This window comes from Erigeron canadensis, chromosome 8 (assembly GCF_010389155.1).
Source record: "Erigeron canadensis isolate Cc75 chromosome 8, C_canadensis_v1, whole genome shotgun sequence".
Lineage (NCBI taxonomy): Eukaryota > Viridiplantae > Streptophyta > Magnoliopsida > Asterales > Asteraceae > Erigeron > Erigeron canadensis.
Genome location: NC_057768.1, coordinates 41,057,273 through 41,082,797, shown reverse-complemented (window position 1 = coordinate 41,082,797; position 25,525 = coordinate 41,057,273). Strand labels below are relative to the sequence as shown.

At 33.5% G+C, this 25,525-nt stretch overlaps 4 protein-coding genes across 9 annotated transcripts; 2 read left to right on the top strand and 2 right to left on the bottom strand.

Moving 5' to 3' along the window:
• Positions 1-350: 350 nt before the first annotated feature.
• LOC122578734 lies at positions 351-2,901 on the bottom strand. Of its 6 annotated transcripts, none has more exons than XR_006320543.1 (7): positions 2,661-2,895; positions 1,798-2,077; positions 1,541-1,704; positions 1,340-1,403; positions 916-1,202; positions 703-792; positions 351-635 (listed from the first exon to the last, which is right to left on the bottom strand). XR_006320543.1 is itself a non-coding variant. In XM_043750762.1 (7 exons), exons 3-7 carry the CDS (start codon positions 1,855-1,857, stop codon positions 777-779), a joined length of 591 nt encoding a protein of 196 aa, XP_043606697.1. In that variant the 5' UTR covers positions 1,858-1,906; positions 1,991-2,077; positions 2,661-2,895; the 3' UTR covers positions 351-776. The 6 variants fall into 6 exon arrangements, 3 of the variants coding, with proteins under 3 accessions (XP_043606697.1, XP_043606695.1, XP_043606698.1); XM_043750762.1 differs by having other exon boundaries at positions 351-792; positions 1,798-1,906; positions 1,991-2,077; XR_006320544.1 differs by having other exon boundaries at positions 351-792; positions 916-1,183; positions 2,661-2,901.
• Positions 2,902-4,651: 1,750 nt separating this feature from the next.
• On the top strand, positions 4,652-6,025 carry LOC122578710 (24-methylenesterol C-methyltransferase 2-like). Its single transcript, XM_043750729.1, has one exon. The coding sequence runs from the start codon at positions 4,739-4,741 to the stop codon at positions 5,825-5,827; it is 1,089 nt and encodes a 362-aa protein (XP_043606664.1). The 5' UTR covers positions 4,652-4,738; the 3' UTR covers positions 5,828-6,025.
• Positions 6,026-10,424: 4,399 nt separating this feature from the next.
• Positions 10,425-18,928, top strand: LOC122578681 (mitochondrial import inner membrane translocase subunit TIM50). The gene is made up of 11 exons (XM_043750700.1): positions 10,425-10,565; positions 11,390-11,702; positions 11,938-12,023; positions 12,899-12,935; positions 14,495-14,556; positions 14,676-14,789; positions 14,891-14,995; positions 16,188-16,286; positions 17,212-17,368; positions 17,467-17,569; positions 18,564-18,928. Exons 2-11 carry the CDS (start codon positions 11,423-11,425, stop codon positions 18,607-18,609), a joined length of 1,089 nt encoding a protein of 362 aa, XP_043606635.1. The 5' UTR covers positions 10,425-10,565; positions 11,390-11,422; the 3' UTR covers positions 18,610-18,928.
• Positions 18,929-20,448: 1,520 nt separating this feature from the next.
• On the bottom strand, positions 20,449-24,353 carry LOC122579815 (DDB1- and CUL4-associated factor 8-like). The gene is made up of 6 exons (XM_043752050.1): positions 24,295-24,353; positions 24,037-24,154; positions 22,459-22,710; positions 22,143-22,286; positions 21,288-22,001; positions 20,449-20,836 (listed from the first exon to the last, which is right to left on the bottom strand). The coding sequence occupies exons 2-6, from the start codon at positions 24,151-24,153 to the stop codon at positions 20,747-20,749; spliced, it is 1,317 nt and encodes a 438-aa protein (XP_043607985.1). The 5' UTR covers position 24,154; positions 24,295-24,353; the 3' UTR covers positions 20,449-20,746.
• Positions 24,354-25,525: the final 1,172 nt, after the last annotated feature.

The window sequence follows — 25,525 nt, the reverse complement described above, 5'->3', positions numbered from 1 at the left end:
AAAAAGTCTGATAATGATCCACTTGATACATATTTTTATTATTATATATAAGTATAAGTGTAAGTCTTATACAAGTATAAGTATATTTTTAAAAACATAAGTAAATAAGTTGATTTTTACTCAATATTTTAATTCGAAATATTTGTTGTCAACTATTGTAAGGTGTAAACGATTTAATAGTAGGTAGAATTGGAATGGTCTAAAATTGTTAACTGCTAAGAAAGTTGTATAGTTTTTATTTAATAAATGACAATTATGAGTATTACTATTCTTATTGTATATAAATAGGCTAATATGTTACTATAATTCTCCTTGTATGAAACCGTAAAGTCAGAAGTCAGAACCAAGACTTACAAAGGGAAAACAACTCATGGCTCGATTGGATACATGGGATTACAATCATTTACGTCATGTATATGTTTTTAATATAAACAATAAGAGAATGAAGATTACTACAACGATTGATGGGGTTTTGCGTCTAAATGTATCGATTCTAAGAGATGTTCTAAGAATGGGTGTGCCTCTTGGTAATGATGGTTATCTACTTATCTATGATAAATCAAAAGAATCCTCTCAAACAATTCTCTGCAACATCTTCTTGTGTATCATTGGTCAACTGAGATAAGTGAATCAACCTGCAGTCATCACAACACATGAGCGTCACGGAGATTGCATGATGACTCGAAAATAAAGTATAATAACCTTCCGCTTTCCCTAGATTTGCAGATTCATTGTTTGGGTTGTCACCTTCTTCAAGACCCTGGACACCCAATTCTTCACAGTTGGAATCGTCTACGACGTTAAAATGATCTTTAGCTTAATATTTCCACAATAATGATGAAAAAAATGATTGTACGAAAGACAACTCACTATGAACCATCATTGGACAAATACATAGTGTAAGCAACAACTTACAACTTTCGGAGCTTGCGGCCACTTGTTTTCGCAGGCGTAGTTATCGCAGCTGGACGCTTCAGGGGGAGTTGATGAGGATGACCCCACACACGCCACCCCACCTGCTGGTTTGTATCTACTTGCATTAGTTCCATCATTACCCGAGGACGACCGGTAACCTTTGAACAATTGAAGCTTTCATATTCACCAAAATGATAGTAACTAAGACTCTTAATTTGAAATACATGTTTAGTGCCAGTAAGCCCTTCAATAATGGGGGGCAACACACCTGCATCAGGTGACGTATTCTGGATATCAAAAAATAAACAATTTAAAATAGTGTTACATGACTATTTGTATCTGAGACTATGATCAATCGTATCTGTGCCCCCGATTATTCCTTTACTAAGGACTTAGGAGTCCTGCATACCAGTTTCTCACCTACCTCATCAAACAACACGACCACAATGGATGTATTACCGGTAATCACATCAAGTTCAAGTCTAAACCTGAGGACAACAACTAATTGTATTACCAGAGACGAAATATTAAACAACCCTTTCAGATAAGTAATGAAAGGACTGAAATAAGCTAACAAAACTATGAGGCTGTGGTAAAACACTCTTCGTAATATAACACCACATACCTTGTTTTTAGGTAGTCCACCTTTTTATTGCACCCTGTGCATTTGAAATACCCACCAGCGTGCTCAAGGCCCTTTCTGCATTTGCCAAGCGGGCAAGTGAAGTTGTACCAGCTGTTTCGCGTCCTCACACCAGATATCTGAACTATGTTTTCAAAGCAAACAACCTGTATATAGTATATATCACATGCCCAATAACTAAACAGATGAGTATAAATTGAACATATTATAGTAAAAGGGAAACATTGCCTAACACATACATTCTTTTTACCCATGCCATCTCGAGAAGGATCCAACATTTCACTAAGAGTAGAAACCATAAGTATCTCTTGAGTAATGGGTTCACTATACTCGTTCACTTGGACTCCACTAAAACAACAAAGCCATAACTTAATTAAACATGTATTGGGCATCACCAAATCGTTACCATTTTATACAAAACATAGATATTACTTGACCAAGGATTTGATTTGCTTCAAAGCAGGGATATATCATCATCAGGTAGTAGGGTGGAGGATGAACTTGATAATCCAAGGTTATCTGAGACAAATGAGAATCAAAATTTGAAAACACAAACCCAGAGAAGGGAATAATTTAGTTTTAGCAACCATCATATGTCCCTCCAATTACTTCAGGTACGGAAAAGCAAAAAAATGTTAACTCAGCAGCGAGGCCTATCACCTAAAAACAACTGTTGTTGAACCGAGACTACATCCTATATGTTATTACCAATAGAAATGTGAATTTTCATACCCTTTTGAAACATTACATCAAACACATGGAAGACAATCACCCAATCCTACCTTTAAAAAAAAAAGAAAAGAAAAGAAAAAAACTATATTATGACAAAGTCCAATGGTAATAATATTGATAATTAGATTTTCACCTATCTCAATTTGCTAATCTGCATTATCAAAGTTTCATAATTGCACTCAAATTTCCAAATCAATACCTACAAGATCCCATACCAACAGGAGATACTATCTATATGAAAAAAAAATACAACAATTATTCAATATTCTCATCTTCAATTATTCTCTTACAAAATGTAAACAACATCATCAAGCTAAGACTTGACAATAACAAAAATGATAAAAATACGCCTACATGAGATAAATATTACCTTGTAGAGAGAAACAAATGGTGGAACACTTTCTCTGGGACATAACATCAAACACCTAATAAACAATCACACACCCTGCCAAAAAAAAAAAAAATACAACGGTTCGGTGGTAGGCTAGATTGCTGGACGGCAAAAAAGAAAGGAGAGTTTGGGATATGAAAGACAATTGAAAGATAATTGGAACTATTTTGTCTCGAAAGGAAGGTCTCCATTGTTTTAGAATTTGGACGGCTTCTTGTTAAGTTTTATAATTCATAATAGGATTAATTGGGCTTATGAAGCATGGACACCTAAAAGTTGTTATTAAGTAAATTTTATAACTCATAATAACAATATTAATTGGGCGGAGATAAAAAAGGTTTTTTAATATTAATCATGGAAAATTTACATGCTAATAATTAACCCCTAAGTACCTTAATCATCCTATTAAGTATCTCATAAATGTAAGGCTAAAAAGCGCTAATATTTTCAACTCCTTGATCCAACTTTTATATATATAGATATATAGATATATAGATTATTAATATTAAATAGTATCATTACGCATTAGAAAATTCTTCTTGTTTTAAATATTAGGACCGAAATAATTCCGTTCAAGTTGAAAAATGAAATTGGTTAGTATTGCAAAGTAATAAAATATGATAATATTCTAGTAATTGGCAAAGTTTGTTGACTTAACATGTACTTTCACTTTTGAAACTTCTCATCAGGAATCAGGATTTAGAGTGTCTGCTTTTATTAATATTTTTTATTTTTATTATTATGATGATAAACTAATCGTAATAACCCATAATTCCCTACGAGCGGATCGAGAAGGGTTGGGCTGGATACGTCAATAATGGCCCAATATTATATCAAGCCCATGATTTTTCGGACCCCTTCTCATTAAGTCCGGTCATTCTCCACTCCACAGACAATAATTTTAACTCTGCTTTCTTTCTTTTCAATTTGCATTTTTGTTGTTTTTCTAACTTTTTTTTTTAAGCAAAGTTTTTATACAACTAATGATAGCTACTTTTGTCCTTCAAGTTAAATTTCTAAACTCACTAATATATTCTCTGTATAAAAAGTACTAGTTACTCATATATTGACATGTGAATTATTAGTGGACTGTAGGCAGACAAATAAATAGATTAGTTAAATGAATAAATAGTCCTTGTGCTAATTACAATAGAAAATGTCGTTTCAGGGCTATAAGTAAACATGCATGTTGCTAACTAACGTCATAAAATATCCGTATCATTTTTCAAACCTGAAAACGATAAACTCAAAAACTAAAATGGGTAGATGAATAAGGTTTTGATTACAGAGATCATGGGTTCGATCTTCATTCCATGCAAAGATTTGAGGGTCTTTTCTATCATTTAGGTAGAAATTGAAGCAACCTCTCTACTTAAGTAGAGGTAAGTTCTGCCTACATCTTAACCTCCCCCATACACCGTCAAGGTATTGAGGCTGAAAATCCACGAAAAACGACACTGAGCAAGTTTCTTTCTTTCTATTGATGAGGTTATTTATAGTAGGCGTGTCTCAATATTCTGATGTATGTTTAATTGACATATCCCGTAATCATTTTTGAACATTCATCTAACATTATTTAAGATCATGTGTGATATGATTCGAATGCAAGTATTAGGTCACATTATTAAGGAAGAAAGACTAATGTTAAAGCGAGTCAAGCATAATATCGTGTTGTCTGACATCGAAAAAGACGAAGAAAAAAAAATAAAAATCATCCCGACTCGCTCAAACGTACATTCAAAATTAAAGAAAATATCCCTACAATCTCGTTCAATGCAACAATGCAATCAATTCAAAACAAAATAACATTACCTGTCCGTCCATATAGTCTTCCACTCACTCCACTCATTTCATTGACGTGGCAAAAACGTGGGTAGGGCCCACGAAAACAATCTAAAAAGAAAACATTTTAATAAACAGTCACATGACATACATTACATAATGTCATTTTATGTAATACAACTCACTAAAAACTCAATCATAAAACCACCCAAAAACTCACACCCACACACTCACACACACCAACCCTTTTTTCACACACACACAAACAAACAAACATGGATTCTCTCACTCTTGTCTGTACCGCCTCACTTCTCGCCGGCGGCCTGTATTGGTTCATCTGTATTCTCGGATCCGCTGAACAAAAAGGCAAGCACGCCGTTAACCTCACCGGCGGTTCAATCAAACGTGAAAACGTCCAAGACAATTACAACAAATACTGGTCCTTTTTCCGTCGCCCAAAAGAGATCGAAAAAACCGAAAACGTCCCCGCTTTTGTCGACACTTTTTACAATCTAGTCACCGATATTTACGAGTGGGGGTGGGGTCAATCCTTCCATTTCTCCCCCGCAGTTCCCGGGAAGTCAAATCTTGAATCTACTAGAATCCATGAAGAAATGGCTGTAGATCTGATAAAAGTGAAACCAGGTCAGAAGATTCTAGACGCCGGGTGTGGCGTCGGGGGCCCGATGCGTGCAATCGCTAGGCATTCTCAATGTAATGTGGTTGGGATTACAATAAATGAGTATCAAGTGAGCCGAGCCAAGGCTCATAATAAAAAAGCCGGGTTGGACCATTTATGTGACGTGGTGTGTGGAAATTTTTTAGAAATGCCATTTCCTGACTCCACTTTTGACGGAGCGTATTCGATTGAGGCGACTTGCCACGCGCCTAAGCTTGAAGAAGTGTACGCGGAAATATATAGGGTATTGAAACCGGGTGCGATGTATGTTAGTTACGAATGGGTGACAACTGAGTTATACAAAGGAGAAGATGCAGAACACGTGGATATCATTCAAGGAATTGAAAGGGGTGATGCATTGCCTGGGTTAAGAAGGTATGATGAGGTCGCTGAGACCGCCAAAAGGGTCGGCTTTGAGGTTGTGAAAGAATTGGATTTAGCGAAGCCGCCTAGTCAGCCGTGGTGGTCCAGGTTGAAAATGGGAAGGATTGCTTATTGGAGGAATCATATTGTGGTTATGGTGCTTGAGACGCTTGGTGTTGCGCCTAAAGGGACAATTGATGTTCATGAGATGTTGTTTAAGACTGCTGATTATCTCACCAGAGGCGGTGAGACTGGGATTTTCACCCCTATGCATATGATCCTTTGCAAGAAGCCGGTCGAGAAAGCGCAGGAGGAGTCTTGATGTTTGAGGTTTTATTTTTAATCATATCGTTTGCTTTATGGTTACTTTTTAGTATGTTTTTTTTTTTATTTTAATTGTTACACTTTGATGATTTGCTATGTTCGATTTAAATCAATCACTCTAGATTTTGCTATTTAGTATTTAGTTGTAATGAATTTTGTTACTACTTATTTGTTATGGTGTTGATGCTTTATGTCACTAGCCATTGTTAAAGATATAGAGTATGTGTGACATTTTTTAGTCTTTTTTTTCAAGATGGAAATAATATGAATTTAGGCTATTCTACATTTGTTAGTTTGTTCATAGGCTCTCATTAAAATAGCTTCATATCAAAGCTGTTCCTTCAATTGTATATTAATTGGAAACTAGTGATAAGAAAGATTCTATCTTTTAAGCTTGAATCAACTATAAAAGCATCTTACTTTACTAAGCAGAAAAAATGTTAGGAGTTTTCCATTTTATTTGAATGTATATTCACCGATTTAGTTATGTGCCAGAGGCTTATCAATTAGTGTCATGTAGCTTTTGGATTTGGGACATGATAAACACATTGTAGATCTGATTAGGTTGTTATTATAGCTGTGAAACCAAAATGCCAGCAGTGTATGATTGGCAAAAGATTCCAAAAACTGATCTTGTGAACGAAAGATCAGATTGAAGGAGATAGTCACGTGAGAAAGGAGCTCCAAGTTAGCAAAGTCATGTGACGAGGATACATCTAAATAGATTAATTGATTAGAAACCTCACATGACAATGATTCCGATCAGCAGCTGAACCTGTCAGGAGTTGTTTAATATGTTCTGGTCTTATCTGATTCTTATCTCCACTTATTACTATTATGCATATATATTATATTTCTTAATCCTATGTGATAGTTATCACTGGTACAAAATCTCATTCTTAAACGATTTACCAACATTGTGTATTACTTTGACATAGTTATCTTAAGTGATAGAGGTTGTTTTACTTGATCTACTAGCAATTACAAAGATAAAATGCAAGGGTTTGCATAGTCTACTCAATGCATCACAAATATGTTTCAACTGATTTTATATCTGTTGTAGTAGTTGTACATTATTGTTCTGTTTTTTCAACTCATGATTAGTGAAATGCAGATTGTGATTTGATGATTTGTTTATAATCATCAGGAACCAAAGTTTTATATATAATGTGTATATTGTTACCTGGGCTCTTGTAGATCAGAGCGTGTGATTAATTTAACTCCCTTAATCTCACCATCAATACTTTATAGCACCAGAAAATTTGCCAGCCTCTTGGGTTTGAAAAGTATAATGTTTTTGCAGATCTCAACAAGCACTAGCTGCTGATGGATCCGACAAGATTTATCTATAATTATTTATCTAATATAGACTATGAATTTTGAACCATATGCTAATTGTTATGTGCCGGCTTCTTTTTTCTTTTTATGTATGGGAACGGAGTCAAAGCTCGGCTTAAGTTCGTATATTCTCAGAGAGCTAGAGCTTAGCTCGTTTTGTGTCTATATGAGTAAACTCGAGCTTGGCTCATGAATATTTTTTGAATTCCGAGCTCAACTTGGTTTTAAAATAAGTTTTAGCATTCACTAATATTACTTATAAATAAAAATGGATGATACAGACTAATATCTACTTATTAACTTCTACACTAGATAATTGTATATGAATTAAAATAATGCTCTTTTAAGCTTGTTTAGGTTTGCAAGCTTACGCGAATCTAATTTTCAAACCTCGAACTCGATCATCTAAGGATCTCCAACACTTTTTCTCATTTTGGCCCCCTCTTTTTAGTGTTGCTGATAGGTTGTTTAGACATCTTTTTGTTTTAAAAATGCACAATATAGCTTGCAGCCGGTTAGCCACGCAGAAAGGTGGTGCCTTGTGTATCTGATATTGGTATTTTATTTGCTTGATTTGTGTATATGATAGCGGTTAAATTCTTTGTTGGCGGTTTGCAATTTTAATCAATATAGTTTGCATTATGTTACCTCTGGTCTTTTGGCTTATTCCAAACAGATTTGGTTTTTGCCTTTAATATTCCTGGTAACACATCATGTTGTTTTAATTTGATATATCATGTGTAACAAGATTTGTATTATTCAACTGTTACAACTTACAACTCAAGTGATATGCAACTTTTCCTTTAATTTCTACACAACTATTGCTAACCAAAGGAGGAACTCAAATAAACTTACCAAGGGGCTGTTGCTCTTTAAAAAGAAAATGTCAAGAGTGTGCTGCAAATCTTAGAAGACTTAAGAAAGGACATAATGAGTAAAGAAACACACCTATAAATACTCTAGTTGATAACGCAGTGGTTGGACACCCCGGACGTTGTAACAAGGGTCATATGTTCGAATCTCATCTCAAACATTGTTACTAGCCAATATTATTGGCGTGCGAGTTGAATTTACCGAGTCGAATCTCATCTCGAACATTTTATTTTATTCTAAAAAATAAAATAAAATAAAATAAAAAAATACTTTAGTTCAGTCATCATCTATAACTCGAATCCGATCAGTGCATATGCACGGATGGTAGATAGCTTATAATAATGTTTTAAATTTAACTTTAAGTCATAATTTTAATTTAAAAATTTTCTGTGAATTTTGTGTCACCTAGTAATATATATAAAGCATGAAGTCATGAACGTTTCTCGCAAATTATATCAGCGATTTTTTTAGGTGCCGAAAAGATAAATTGCTACATTACGAGTCATGTTTTCATTCGATACACTTTTAGGTTCATTTATATAAGCCGTCTTTTTAAGTCTAAATTGCGATATAAATGTCTATATAACATCTTGTATACCGTATTTTATAACAAGTTTAAATATCATCAATTCAAAACCGTGTTTATATCACATATTCCCAATATTCTCGGTAAAATGTACAAAGAGAAAAATATGTCGATAATTCAGTAATTAAACCAAAGGGTTAATAAGTATGCTTCTAGTCGCATGCTTCTAGCCGCATTTTGGTTTTTCCCTTAAACCAATGTTTTAAAAACTTTTTGCAAGTAATGCAACAATAACGAATTCTTCAAAACCGTTTGGAAAAAGTGATTTCATAATGTGAAGGCATGATCCATCGGCCACATAGAACATAATAACCCATAGGTTGTGACTCATAGCCCATAGGTATGCATTTTACGACAGATGCTATTCTAATTCAAATAAAACAATACGTATTTTGTTTTTTTTCCTCCTAACTAACTTAATGCTTATGATGATACTTACGACAATATTCAAAAATACCATTCTCTCAAGCTCGTATAAACCCTTAGGGTATATTCTTGAGTTTTAATTTTATGGGATAAGAAAGGGAAGGAGAGAAAAACTTATGTTTTTGCATTCTTGAGTTTTTTGATTAAAAGAAAGGAAAGTGATAGAAAGGAAAAGTAAGGGGTTTTAAAGCTAAAAACTTTCCTTCCATATTTGACATGATTTGAAAGGATAAGTTATAAATTTATCAATATACCCTTCAAATCTTTATATGAACTATAATAACTATGGGGCTATAAATGTAATATTACATATTTTTATCATTTCTTATCATTTTCTTTTAACTCAAGAATGCCTTTAAATCCTTTTATTCACTTTCTTTTCTTTTAAATGATAAAACTCAAGAATGCATTTTATAAATATAATTTTTTATCTTTTTTTCTCCTATCCAATCTACTATTTTCTTTTCCTTTAATAAAAATTCGAGAATACAGTGTTAAAGTACTAATATTGGGCTACCAACCCCAATACATTTAACAAAAATTCTTTATGTTTTCTTATCATCTCTTTTCCTATCTTGCTTAAAAAAATTCAAGAATAAAAAAGTTGGTTTTTTCCTTATCTTTTATTTTCTTATCCAACTTAAAAAAACTCAAGAATGCATTGTAAGTCTAAACCTATATAGATAACTTTTAACTCCACGTGTTTAAATCATGTTTGTACCATAAACTTTTGATATATGCTTTATATACAAGCCTTTTAAATTTGTACAAAATCGATGTTGAATTGGTCTAAGAGGTCATCAAATTACCAACCATGTATTAATTAAATTAAAAATGATGGGAACATATATAATTTTTTTATAAATGCATTTCACTTACCCTTTCTTTTTAACATTCAACGAGCATGATACATGTGTAATGTGCCAGCGGTGATGGGAAAAGTGATATAGTGGTGTCGGTGATAGTACTATCGATGGTGGTGGTGGTGGCGGCGTCAAGTGGTGTAGGTTGATGTAATTGTGATAGTGTAATTTTTTAGAAATAAAGGTTTAGAGTGTAAATTAATTCATTAATGGCAAATTTGGTATTTTATAAAGACTTTTTCTATAGTGGATGTATATTAAGAGTAATTTAGTAATTTCGTATGTAACTATTGTGTAACTATTTATAAAAATAAGGGGTGTTTGATAAATTTTATAAATTACGTTGTCACACTCAATATATAATGGTTAAATGGGCCACATTTTCACGACATTTTGGGTTTTATTATCGATCTATTTGAGAGCCTAACCCAAATTCGCTAAAGATACCCGATCCAAATTTTATAACAGTATTCGGGTCAAATAACATGCCTGTCCGCTCGGAATCTTGGACATAACACCAGACTCTTCCAACATGAGTAATAATTAAGCATTTATATAATCACGCCGCCGTCGATTTCTACTAACATAAACCGCCATTGCTCTCACCTCTACGCCGGTTCTCCGGTGAACTTATATTTGTATTCTCACAGGTATCCCCTCTCTTATATACAGTTAATTAACAGATAAAATATATATGAATATTTCCATTTTCACTTTATTCAGCATCCGAGGTTCCATTTTCACCTAATGTTTTAGCAAAATTATACATATATAGACATATTACTTTTTGTGAAGATTATTTATGTTTATGTTGAGATTTGATGTTAGGTAGGGTTTTACCTTGATCTAGGGTTTTAGGAGAATAGTAGCTGTGAAATTGTGTAATCGTAGTAGTTAGTGTACAACAAGTATATCTTATATAGTTTAATGTGTATCGATATCGAGATATAATTAACTTAGTAGCGATATATTTGTGATGTCTGAATATATAGGTTTATTGATGCTTAACATTTATTGTTTCTTGTTTGTTTGAAACTACCTGTGTGTTTCTTCGAAGAGTTAGAAATTGATTTGAATTGCTGTTTTGTGAATCGTTAGTTATCCTAGGTTTAGTTTTGATCTGTGGTTTTAGGAGATAGCTGTTTTTAAATAATGTCATCGTAAATGATTAATGCATGTATAGTACATAGGTTTATGTGTATTATGATTGTGGTAACGTTGCAGTGTTATCGTGATGTCTAAGCTCATTTTTGTGGTATGATTTGTGCAAATAGATACAAATACAAATGTAAAGTAACTATAATGCATGTGTTTTACCACATTTTCTTATGGCTTTGTAATTCACACTATTTATGATCAGATTGTAGCTGTCATTATAGTTTATAGGTTAGGACAATGCAAGCGATTGCAAAACTTGTTAGTAATAGCCGTGTTATGTCAGTGATAACCAGTTGTTTTTTAACGGTCATGACAGAGTCTTAACACTGTGATCTCAAGATAGAAAGCAATGTCGATGGTTACTCGATCTAGACGACTTTTGTCCATCCTTTTGAGGAACAAAAGAAATCCTCGCTCATATTCCGGTGTCACTTCAGAAGGTCCCCAAAAATCTATCATCTCGTCGTCTATCCTAGGTGAAGGAAGTGGTGGACCTTTAACTCCTCCACCTCTACCTCTGGAAAGTGAAATAGTGGGTGGATCTGGTAGGAAACCATGGGGTTTTTTCCGGTATACTTTACTTGCAGCACTTACTGGAGGTGCTGCTACTGCTGGTTATGCAACCTATGGTATGTGCCTTCCCTTTCATTTGAATGTTAACACTTTTATTAACTTGCAAAGTTTCAAATGACTTGTAATTCTGCTTACCTGTTTTCTTCATTATCTTCTGCACTATTAACGGGAAGAAAAGAACCTAGTATTTTGAATTTAGTTCCAATTCCTCCTATAACCAATCTAGTCTCACATAATATTATTATTGTCTTGATCTCATATTTACTCATCCATATAATCCTCATTTTGCAGCATACACTTTAGAAGAAGTTGACGAGAAGACAAAGAATTTGCGCGCATCAGCAAAACTTCCTGTCTTTGATGATTTGTCTTTTGATGTAAGTATGACTTAGTATGTTACCCCGTTTTTCTATGTTAACTGGAACAACTGTTTTTCTGCAACTGTTTTATCTAGTTATATCATGATGAATTTGCTTCTTATTATCTGCTAGTAGATAGCTTCAAGAGTAGGTTTATTAAATTGTTCCCATCTCTTTTTTCTTCGGTTGATAGTAAGCACATATGGGCTAGGTAAGATGAAGAAATTGCTACAGGCCTGCTGATTGTGTCTCTATTGTATATTCAGCCTTATTGAAGGGATAAAGTATTTGATTGAAACTTTGAATGCATAAATAAATTTTTGCTAGTTGGGGCACCCTTGAAAATAATAAAATCAGAATAGGCTCATTGTTCTAAAACTAGAATTATGGACTGTCGAGCATAATTTAAAACTAGAGTAACAATTTATTGCTAAGTCCGATTAATTTTACACTTACTCCTACGGGATTTAAATCTTTAATCTATCTGGTTTTGCTCATATTATTGTAGGTCTTTGACATGTCATTTGTATTATATCTCATTCTAACCTTTGAACACAATACATGTCTTAAACCTAAAGTCTGCTCTTTTGTTAATCAACTTTGTGCTCATTTTAGTTGTCATATTGCACCTTATACAAATAAAAGACAGATACAGAGCATCACTTAAAATGAAATTGCTTATTCTTTTGTGCTCTATGAACTATCTCATAATGGTAACCTTGGATTCAATATGGAAAAGAAATATGTACCATATCTTTATTTAATCATCTCTAATTCACATATCTGATTGTAGATTCGATTACATTTTTTCATCTTTGCTTGTTAATAACTCAAATTATAATCATGGAATGTGAAACGTCAATTTTCTAACATATATACTCATTGTGATGCAGAAATTTCAACCTCAGCTGAAATCAGCTGCATTGATAGGTTAGATCCGAGTAATTTTCTTATGATGTTAATAAATACTTGTTATACTTGGTTTTGTCGGGCCATCTGCGCCTGGAATACACCTTTTTCACCCTTTCTGCTTCATGGACTAAATACTTAATGCTGGTTCTTATGGATAATTTGCTTTTTGTTTATAACCAAACATATATTTTGATGAGTTGCATAATAACTAGAATTGGAATGATGTCAAAATGGCCAGTAATATGAGATGAAGGAGGAAGACATTTCCATATAACTGTCGGGGATCTAATATCACTCTTGCTACCTTGTTTCCCCTTATATGATTTGTTTTGGATAGTTCTTAATAACAAATGTAAAACTTTAGTAAATTAAAAGCAAAATCTTTGTAACTAAAGAATAAGAAATAAGAAGCAAGTAATAAAGTAAAGAATAAGAGGTAATAAAGAAGTGGTCATCTTGTTAGAGAGAGAAACTAAAGAATAAGAGGTAATAAAGCAGTGGTCATATCTTTAGAGAGATCATATTCAAGTTAGCTTCCGACAACATAAATCTTCCCGCTCAACATTATGCAGATGAAGGGCCTGGTGGATATATTTTTACTACCTTATGAAAATTCTTTCACCCTTGATGAACGTTATAAAAAACAGGTATGCCATATCACAAATTACCTAAAATGAACTACTTTATACCACCAGTCCCTTATCTTCTAAAAATATATTGACCACCACCTTTACATCTACTTAGATCACTCGACGCCGCCATCACCACCCGTCGCCGTCATAACACACCGTTGTCATCGCCACCGCATTGTGCGGGTACCCTTCTAGTATATATATGTGTATATATATATGTATGTATATATAGGAAAAGGTTCATGTGAGAATCATTTAAATTGGAAGAACCATGAGAACTTTTAAATTATAACTTAATGTTCATACGCGGATGGTATATGTGAACATATTCGTTCACATATGAACTATCAAGTTTTAGTTAAAATTACCTATGTTCATGTGAGAATAGTTCTCACATGAACCTTACCCTGTGTATATATATATATATAAAATAAAGGGTGGGTTATTTTAGGACCACCTCTTATTTTAGAACCAATTAGGATATGTGTTTTTTGTAACTTACGCATCACCATCATCATCTACTACGATATACAAGACTTTTTTGTAAAAACACTAAGACTTTCCGGCGACGGGCCCACCGGAAAATCATGTGTACGTTAACTTACACATGTGTAAGTTACTTACACGTGTAAGTTAACTTACACATTATTTTCCGGCGATGCGGTGGCCGGAAAATCATGGTGGTGGTCGGAGATGATCATGGTGGTGTATAAGTTACAAAAAACACATGTCCTAAAATAAGTTGTCCTAAAATAACTTGCACCTAAGGAAGTAATTGATGGGCGTATGGTTAATTTTATTTTGAACTTAAGGAAGTAATTGATGGGCATATGATTAATAGTGCATTCAATGTGATCATCTTTCTTTATTTGCATTTTTGGATCTTCTTGGTATTCTTTTAGCTCATCACTAGTTTTTCCTGGTTTCGCTATTCTATTATTACAGTTCCTGCCAAGATGGCTGAGCTGTATTTGGATCTGCGTTCAGCTATAGAAGAACATGTTCGAGTACGCATATTTTCTTTCAAACTTATCCGTTAGTTTGATGTTAACCCTTGTATCAGATTGAAACACTGCCATTGTATTGTAATTATTTGGTTTTTTCTTTAAATTATGGTTTCAAATAGGGTTTTACTGAACCCTTGTCAGAGGCACTTCTTCCCGATTTGCACCCACAAGAGCAACACGTGTTCACGTTAGTGTTGGATCTCAATGAAACTTTATTATATTCTGATTGGAAGGTAGATGTACTTCAACATTGGCTTTTGCATGTTGCTATAGATAACATTGTATTGGGTTGAGTTGTTTGTTGACATCTGTTTTTTCTGTTATGTTATGTAAGCGTGATCGCGGTTGGAGAACATTTAAAAGACCAGGAGTTGATGACTTTTTGGAGCACCTTGCTCAGTTTTATGAAATCATAGTCTATTCTGATCAACAGAGCATGGTACATCCTCTATTTACCCTTTATCTCAAATACTAGATTATAACCCCGCGACCGCGTAATACGCAGGAAACATATATAATCTAATGACGTGTTAAATTTTTATAATATTGGAAGTTGACAAATATTTAAGCGGATAGAATTTGAACCACTAAAATGAAGTTAGATTGGTTGTCCTTGAGATTCCGATTAACAGTGATAGGACCGTTGGTGAATAGATACATCATCTATTAGAGTTCTCGTTATGTAATGTTTTCGTTTGTTTGGGTGTCTTTGATTCATCCGAACATGTATGCATTGTCATTGTGCTTGTGCTTTAACATTTTGCTCGAATAGTTTAGTTATCCACTAAATTTACTAAGCAATTTAATTATCAATCTGTAGATCGCATGTTATGCTAATCTAACTTAAATTCTTGCATAATATCTTTGTGATGTTCATACATTTATTCTTTTAATACATTGTTATGATAGCTTACTATAGATTCCGTGTTTGTTTTTAGTTTTTTATCAACCAGCTAAATTTCGTTGAGTAATTATTGAAAAGTTATGTAAATATGTGCGCACCGGCATAATCTAATTTGTGTGTATATATACATGTTAAGTTATGTTATAAGATATTATCTCGTTATTTAATTTGATTCGATTGATCCGACTGTTCCGACCAGTGAACTGGTAAAAAGGCCGGTTTTGACATCCTGTCCAGTTTCAAAACATTGATTTAAATATGATAAGATACCAGTGATTTAACTAAATGCTTATAACCAGTATCTATTATGCTATATGATAAAATTTCTATACAAAGTCATAATTTAATAAAAATGGTCATAATTTAATAAAAACGTATAACATTAAAAAAATTACAAAATCAAAAATTGATAAAAAAAGATGAAAAATGATTTAAAATGTATAAAATATTACTTTTCATAATTATATCAGTAAATGACATTAATTATTAATGTGTAGAAATTTAAATAAGGAAATAATAATCATATTAGTTAAATTAAAATTAAATCTAACAAAGTTAAATAAGGTATATGACATAAGCATTTTGATCTAATGGGTCTAATTGAAAGTTGAGCTTTATCCAAAGGTCCAAACTTTTTTATTTTGAAATCAAGGTTTCTCTTTTATATATATTTAGAGATTATGATGCTGTACTCTTGACAATGTGAGGCCTCTGTTTTCGTGTGCAGTATGTTGATCCTATTGTTGATAGATTGGATGGAAAACACTGTATAAGGTATAGGTTATCAAGGGCTGCAACAAGATACCAAGATGGAAAGCACTATAGAGTACGTATCCACATTTGATTTTTCTTGGATATTATTTTGCATGGCGTATGTATTGACCAACATCCTTCTTTTTTAACTGAACTTTGTATTCTCTTGAATATAATTAGAGGTAGCAAAATGGTCAAGTTGGGTTGCTGAAGCACTCTCTCCAAAATCATAAAAATGACATATCTCATGTGTTTTAGTACGATTACGATATAATCTTTATTAAGGCCCTAAATTATATAACAAATGATAATTGCTTAATGTCCTCCACTTTGTAGCTTTGATCTGTTGGATCCGTTTGACCCCTCTCTTTTTAAAGTTTTGTTTGTTTTTGTCCACATTGAATTTTAAAATTGTAGTGATAAAGCAAAACCAAATGGCCAACTCAGCTTCTTGACATAATTATATTATAATCGCATTGCTCAGCCACAGAAAGTTGTTTACAGTCCTATATATTCTGTATGTGGACTAACATTTAGGGATGGTTTAAGTGTATGTTAAGTAACATTTAGGGGTGGTTTAACTGTTAATGGCTCTGATTGGTTTGAACTCATAAACCGCTCAGAGGTGAAAGCCTTAAAACTCTTGCAAGAACTTTTGACTATATGAACTGGAGCTTTTTAAAAGTAGATTATTATTTTATCCAACAACAGATCCTATTTATTAGGAGACAGTCTAATAAAATTATGTCATTGATTTTCAAATGTATAAATTAATGTAAAGAATATGGAAATCATGTCTGCAATAAGGACCATCAGTTAATTTTTGATGATGATGTAATGATGTATCAGTTTCCAGTTATTTTTCGAGGCATACGGATGGATGGAGTGTTTAATTTACCAAAATATATTCACACTTCATTGCTGTGATAATGGGATGGATGGAGTGTATTATTACAATACAACTGTTGTAACTTATTAAAAGTTGTTTCCTCTTTTAGGACTTGTCAAAGCTTAACAGAGACCCCTCAAGGATTTTGTATGTGAGTGGCAATGCTCTGGAGAGTTGCCTTCAGCCAGAGAATTGCGTGCCAGTAAAACCGTGGAAATGTGAAGCTGATGACACAGCACTTGTGGATCTTATACCATTTCTTGAATGTAAGCACTAGGTTTCACTTGTTGAGACTTGATATACCTATGATATTAACTTTACTGGATGTGATGCTAGGGTTTATGTCGTCCTTTTATATTTGCAGATGTTGCACTTCATAGGCCTGCCGATATCCGACCGGTACTAGAATCATATCAGGGACGCGACATAGCCAAAGAGTTCATTGAACGTACTAAAGATTATCGGAAGTAAGTCTATGCTGTGTTTAGTTTATTCTTATTCTTAGAAATATATTGCTTCCTAATACACTTAAAAATTACGAATTGCATATCTGTTGAATATCTAATACATGTCAAAACAATGCCTGGCAATGCCTACGTCTCTCATTTGAGCAAAGTTTCAGTTTTGAATTATCTTTTAGCTTTTTACATCATTACAATTATTGATAGAATTTTACCGTGTACCAAAAGTTCTGTCTACTCTATTGTAATTAGATGGTATATTAGATAGTTTACTATTGATCAGACAATCACAATCCTAGTAAATTACTTGCAACTGTTAAATGGAAGGAGCATTACTATAATATTTCTCCAAAAAGTATATTTTGCTATTGTATAGAAAAGGTATAATCACTTGGCTTGTTGGGAGTGGGAGCCACACTTATCAAGGACTGCTGTTCGTTAAATTTTCTACTACCATTTTTTGTGAAGACATATGATTTCTTATGGCTAAATAAGTGGCCTTTTTCACTACTTGGATAACATCTGAAATTGCTTTTTCATATTTTATCCTTGTAAGCCAGTAAAATGCAGTGGGTCTAAGTTCTTAACGAGTTCTACATAGTTACTACCTTATTCATTTCATGCAAATTTTAAACAGTTACTGATAGACTACCCACTGGGCCACAATACAAAACCTATTTCACCAATAAACTTCCCAACATTTTCTCAATACCTAATCTTAGTGATATTGGATTGTGGCTTGTTGGGCAGGTTTGCCAAGGGCTATATCATGATATACACCTGGTGTTGGTATAATTAGATTATTTGGCTTTTTCTATAATTATATTATGATCAGAATTTAGAAACATTTACATATTTATAATGTTAATAGTCTCTATAACCTTGAAAACATTTACATTTTCTCAATAGTATCTATACATTGTAACCTAATTTTGACTATAAAGTTTTGTTTGACCGGGGATCATTCCTGCCTGACTTATCTGTTGGAATGATGATTCAGGAGAATGCATGAGAAAAGACAAGAGGGCCGTCTGTGGCGACGCTAATACAACAGTTTCATGGAGATGTAGCGAGTAAATCTGTTAGCGGGTTTGAGATTGAAAACAACCATAAGATTATTGTTTTGTTTAGGCCATATCATACTATATATCAACAGCAAGGGAAAAACTGTTTAGTTACTCGGTTAGGATTCATCCATCTCGTTTATTGCCATGACATTTTTTGACCTGAAGTGGCTTAACTTCTCAAAATTTGAGAATAAAAAATCGTGCATGGCTGCGGGATTTGGCTCTAAAGTTGCATATTCTTTTTGCTTGTAGTTGAATGTTCTTTTGTGTAGCAGTAAATGGTAAGTTGTCTGCTCTATTCCATGAGTTTTCTCTTATATCATATCCCTTGAGTTACATTTTTTTTATTTGATTGCTAAGTTCGGCTTAAATGATGTGAGTTACGTATAGCTTTCGATATATCCGGCATTTTGTTGTGATTCATTAAACCCATCAGTTTGTTTGTTTAACCATCCAAGATTAAAAAAGAAGGTGGTGGGAGTAATTAGTTGAATGCGTAGGCATGCATTTTTGGGTAGTGGGCTGTCACTGTGTTGGGTGATGGCTGTTAGTATGTAAGCGGGAAATGCTATTTACTCCAAAAAAATTATTCTAAAAATTCTATTAAAATCATAAGGCCCTGATATGTGGATTTTACTAGTTTTTTTTTCTAATTTTGTTTTTTGATTTTGTCACTTGTCATTATCTTATGATTAGGAGGATTTTAGGTTATTTAGTTAATACGATTATATTTAGTTAGGATGATTAATCATTTTTCTAAGCAAGCAATTCACTTTAACCAAAGTATATCATTAATGGTGAATGTTGTGAAAGGGTGTGAGCCATATTGATTGAGATCCAACTCACTTTTTACATTGTTGATCTTGGCGACCAAGGTAGTAAGAAAATTATGTACGAAGATATGAAGCGTTGAGCAGTTCTGTTTTCTGAGTTTTCTAAATTCCCACTTTAAGGGGCCTGGGATTGTTAAAGTTAACTTATAATCAAACACCCATCTCACAGCTTAGGGACGATCCAGTTTATTGACATGTTTACTAGTATATAAACTCGTGAACATAGTGCATATATAGTGTTAGATAAAAAAATAAAGGGCTAAAAAGGCATCTAAATCTTCGTTTGGCCTTATTTTCTTATTGAATATCTTGATTTGAAGGCATTTTTTTTTGTTTGGAGGGGTCTATGGAAAAACAAAAGGAACGTTTAATTTCAGGGTACGGACGTAAAAAGCGACGAGTTGTTTAACCAGATTGTATCGATTTCATATCTTTGGATTACTACTCGATATAAATGTTTTTCCTTTTCTTGGACTGTGGCGCAAATTAGCCCGAGCCTTTTGATGTAAATATTAATTCTTCGATGTCTTGCCGGAGATCTTTAATCATAATATTCAGCCGTTCTAAAAAAAATAATCTGCAGAGACATTTATAATAAGTTTAGTTTAAGTATATATTGGTTTCTTTTAGTAATGTCCGTGTTAGTACAATCAACCATTCGTAGATGTCATCTATGAACGAAAAGTCATGTCAACTGGCTAAGGGATGTGGAGTAATATTTTTCTTTAGGATAAAATAAATTGGTTTATGTCAAGGCTGATTAAACTCTATCCAACATCGACGGAAACACTTTACTCGATGATTAACTGTAATTGAAGTGACAAACAATGCTCGACTTCTGGAAGACTAATTAAGGGGACTAGATAAATGAACCGGTGAAAGAATGCTTGACACCTATGCAACGGCATAACCAGTCTGAAGCAGGTGAATCAAGTAAAGGCTATATACTCAGCAAGCAAAGATCTATCACACAAAGCAATCAATGTCATCAACACACCAATTACTGAAACATAAGTATATATGTTAAGGTTTACAATATCTTCCAGATAACCCATAAAGTTATCATCAAGGGCCTCTATTTTCTTTGACTTATTTCTCTACATTATATGTACACTTTAGCGAAAGATACATTGGTATGAAAAGTTTATACAATTCAGACAGAGTTGTCAATTGTGGATTCCTCATCATCACTACCATCTTGATTTAATCTGTTGATATCAAAAGATAGGATAAACCCTAGCATGTTACCTTCGACTATGTTGTCATTACGCCTCCTCTGGGCTTCATCGTTGACTTCGCAGTGAAAGAAGTTGGAGTGCCATATCTCTTGGCGACATCATTTGATGCATCCAACTATTTATCTTGGGCCTCAACTAGAAACACAAAAAAGTGTATTTCTTAATAATCTCGGTTTTAATGAAATCTTAAAAATGGGAACTAAAATTCTGAAAGTCTTCTTCAGGAGGTAGCTATCTCCCTCCTAAGATTGTCTACTCAACCCTAAATTGATAGCCATATTTTGGCAAACTAAAACATTTTATTATAAATATACCACATTCAACAATTACAGGTCAACGCCCTTTTGCTTGAAATAATTTCCGAACTAATTCATCCATATTAGATTTTCGCAAAACTTCTCACTAGAAAGCGAAAAGATAATCCAAGAAGTTAGAACCAATTAGATTTATAACATTCATCATTGCCCATAAAAAACACGAGTTATATTCGACTTATGATTATTAGCAATCATTTGGTATCACAACACAAAATTAGACCATTCCTCAGAAAAGTTTATATAACCCAATATATCGACTAAAAACATACCTGCTCAATATCTGATGGGGGAGGTGCCCTCTCGAGTGCTGTTGGGGTCCAAATCTTTATGTCCCTGTCGATCCCGCTGCTGGCAAGCATAGGTGTATGCGGGTGAGATTGGATACAGTTCACCACTTTCTTATCTGCCTCCATAACACGAACAAGCTCTGAATCTTTTTTCCTCCAAATGAACATTCGACCACAATCCGACCCACTAACAACATACTCACAGTTGGGACCAAAAAAACTAACACCCTTAACTGTCATACAGTTCATGTGCCCTTTAAAGATTTGAGGGCCTGGTTTAGTGTCAGATTCCATCTCTGAATTAGATTCAACAGCGAGATGATCATCTAAAGCTGCATTTACATTGCTACCCCATCCCATCTCCTTCGAGAAAAGATAGATTTGTTCTTCACTGTAAGAAACAAGAAGTTCACTCTCATTTGAGAATCCTAATCCTGTAATCCCCACATTCTCGTCACCCAATAAATGCTGTGGACAAAAATAGTCAGCTGGCTTACCGAAAGCAGCTGAAGCATCATACCTACAGCTTCGGATATCATACAATCTAGTAAATTCATCAGATCCAGCAACCACAAACAGATTAGGGTTCCATGGATCTATGGCTATAGCATTCAGATTAACTACTTGCCTAAAATTTCTACCACGCACAGGTTGGCAAGTTAAAAGTTCTGTAGGCTTTCCTGTCCTCAGATCAAACTGAAAAACGTGATACTTGATAACTTTAGAAAGAAGAACCATAATAAAAGATATTTAGAAAGCAGTGGATTGCTAAATTCAAGGAATATCAGAAGTGTATTAGAATTCAACTTAAAGTAGTTAGAGTTGATGATGACTAACATGTTGAACCAATCCATCTTCTCCGCAGGTATAAAAGATGTGTGGACTCCCTGGTTCAATGGCTAGCTTATGAGCTCTTCCTTGATGTTTTCCTAGATATTTTGCCTCCACTTTCCTACATCCTAAGATAGTTGCATGCCTCACCTATGATCAAATATAATGTTATAATTACTTCTCCTTATCATAAAGTACAGGCAACAATATAAAGTATAAACTGGAAAATTACATTACAAAAAAGGAGATGAATAAACACTCAGAAAGGTTAATGGACAAGTTCAATGCACAATTTATAAGCATCAAGAAGTTCAACTTATACCTGGCCATCGGCAGCGCAAGTAACAATGCTCCGTTCATCAGTGCCTGGCATGATCTTAGCCTGGAAGATATTGTTAGTATGACCAGAATCAAAGGAAAGCTTAACACTCCCGGTTTCCCAATCCCAAAGTATAACTCTCCTGTCATCTGAACCAGACACGAGAATATCTCCATCTTGATTAAAGCTTACAGTGTTCACACAACCTTTGTGTTCATCCAGATTCCTTGCAAGATCGAGTCTCAAGACTAGATCCTATCACACATATTAGAATTTGAATATCGAAACAACAATCAGTCATCGGCCATTCAAATGTACATTTAGAAAATCATAGTCTTGCTAGGCTTTGAAAACAAATTTCGTTTGTTTCTTTTATCACAAGCAGGGGACTGTGCAGCTTATTCATAGATATACCACTTAAATGCGTTCAAAGGATCCTGTAAGAGATTATGAGGATATATAAACATCCTTATTACCATCAAAACCAAGAAGCAGTACTAACAGGCTTCCAGGTGACGCATAACATACCCTGATCAAATGATTTTAGAAAGAAAATTCTTAATGGTAGATAATAGGTGTCACGTATACACACAAGGACCTTTAGGAAATGTAGGTCTGATTTTTTCCCGTAAAATAGCTTGAACAAGTAAAAAGATTCTCAAAAGCTATTTCTTAAAGCGTCGTCGATTTTAGTTTTCACATGCCATGATACCTATTTCAGAAGGCTAATAACTACCAACAGCACTACTTTCCTACAGATCATTAATCATATTAAATCCATGCATTACAGGCAGATCATGGTAAATCTACCAATACCATGAAGATTCCGGCTTTCTCAATAACATAGCATTTTCTTAGCAAACTTTAGATATTTAAACGGCCACATACATAAAGCGGTTAACTTTCTGCAACCTCAACCAGCACACGCCAAACCGCCCCAAACCCATCACCTGATAGGCAAATCAAGCTCACATAGCAGCTTGCTCAGATGGTGGTCAAATCAGCTAGTCCACCTTCAGCAAGGTATTTATCTGATAAATCAAGTTACTCACTGAATTCGTGTGGATCTACCCTGGGATACTTTCTTAAGACTCCCATCTTATCTAGCTAGAAGCAATGAGTCTACACGCTGGAGGCCAATCATAAACAAGCTTTACAAAAACTTCAAACCATATATCATCACAAGTATATTCACTCTCCGGATTGGAACAATGTCAACTTACTACCTTCCTAATAACTATATATCAGATACATTTGCACAATCGACAGCTAAGACATATATAGATTACGAAACCTTGTCCCAAATGAGTAAGTTCAAGTACGGAAACAAACTAATTAATACACGCGTGCATCGTCACTCTACAATGTAGCTTGACCACGTCATCCGTATCAACATTCTCACACACACACATATATATATATAAACTAAGCAATAAAACACATAAACGTATGTTACATATAACAAAAAAAGATGCAATTTATATGCAGGGTAATTAACAGTTACCAATGAGGATAAAAAACTGATTCATCTACTGAACAAACAACTACTAATTCATTACATATACAACATATATTATGTACCTGGGAAGAAGCGAGACGACGAGAGAAGTTTCTGGTGGAAAGACGGCCGAGTTCACGGCGGCAGATATCAAGGACGGCCGTATCAAGGGTCGGCTCCCTGTTTCTTGTTTTCATCATCCTGAATGATAACAAAAGACAACAAATTGATCAAAGCTTCTACTATTCAAATAATAATTGAGTGGAATGCGAATAAATGATTAATGATACGATTGAAATGAAAACATGATTTAAGTGTGAGCTAGTAAGAAAAAATAATACCAGGAAATTTATATATATATCATATGGAAGGAAAAAAATGATCTGAAGATGAATTGAAAATAATGATATGAAGATGAAATACTTTACTCTCCAAACAACGACGCTTTTATATATAATTACTCCCACGTACGTACAACCCCCATGTTACTTTCACTCGCCACTCACACTATTCTACTTTATAATTATAATTAATACGGACTATTATATAATTAGTATATTATATATGGGATTTACTAATTTCAACAACAAATAATAGAAAGTAGAATACTACTCGATACTTTTTATTTTTATCTATGTTCCCGAAATAGTATAAAAATAAAATTACTTTCAGTAATATCATCAATAATGATTAGTTCTCTTAAAAATAAAATTCATCATAAAATAACATGTAAATTCCTTTAACACACTTAATTTTCTAGTCTCATCTTTTCATTTTGATTCAATAATAGTGTACGTAGTTAAGAGGAGTTTAAAAAATAATAATAATTAGGAAGATATATGAATTCTTTTTTTCTATTAACCATGGCATATTTAATCTTTTTAATTAGTAACAAATACTACAAACACACGTAAAAGAACCAAGTTTTGTTTTAGATTAAGTTTATAAAGCACACTAATTAAGCTCCTAATTTCTAGGTCCACTTATGTTTATCATGGTAAGTCTTTTGGTTGATCTAAACTCATTTCATGATATATGAGTTGATTTGGCTTAGTTTGTATGTATGTAGTGTGTATCGGAGGTTAAACTGCTTTAATTATATATATATATATATTTTGTGTTTCTATGACTTGTTGATTTTGAATAATCTTGTAGCCGACCTTCTAACAAGTAAGAGATGACGTAGGGACACACACTATTGACATTTTTTTTTAATATTAAAATAATAATTACCAGCAAAGCGTTAAAAATAAAAATATATATACAACCTATATATAGTTGGAAACACACTATAAACATTTAACCTAGCTATAATTGGCTTTTCACTATAGACATTGGCTAATGAGTAATTATGTCATGCTATATCATTTATCAACTTTAACAAGTTATAGATACACACAATAAACCGGTTAAAAGTATAAACTTTTGGTTATAGTAGAATACATTCATTCTCAGGTACCTATCTCAGTTTTAATGACTTGCCTCATCTCGTAACCATTGACTAATTAAAAAGATAAATCAGCTATATATATATATGTAATTATCGATCGTTCTGATCACCTAATTAAACCA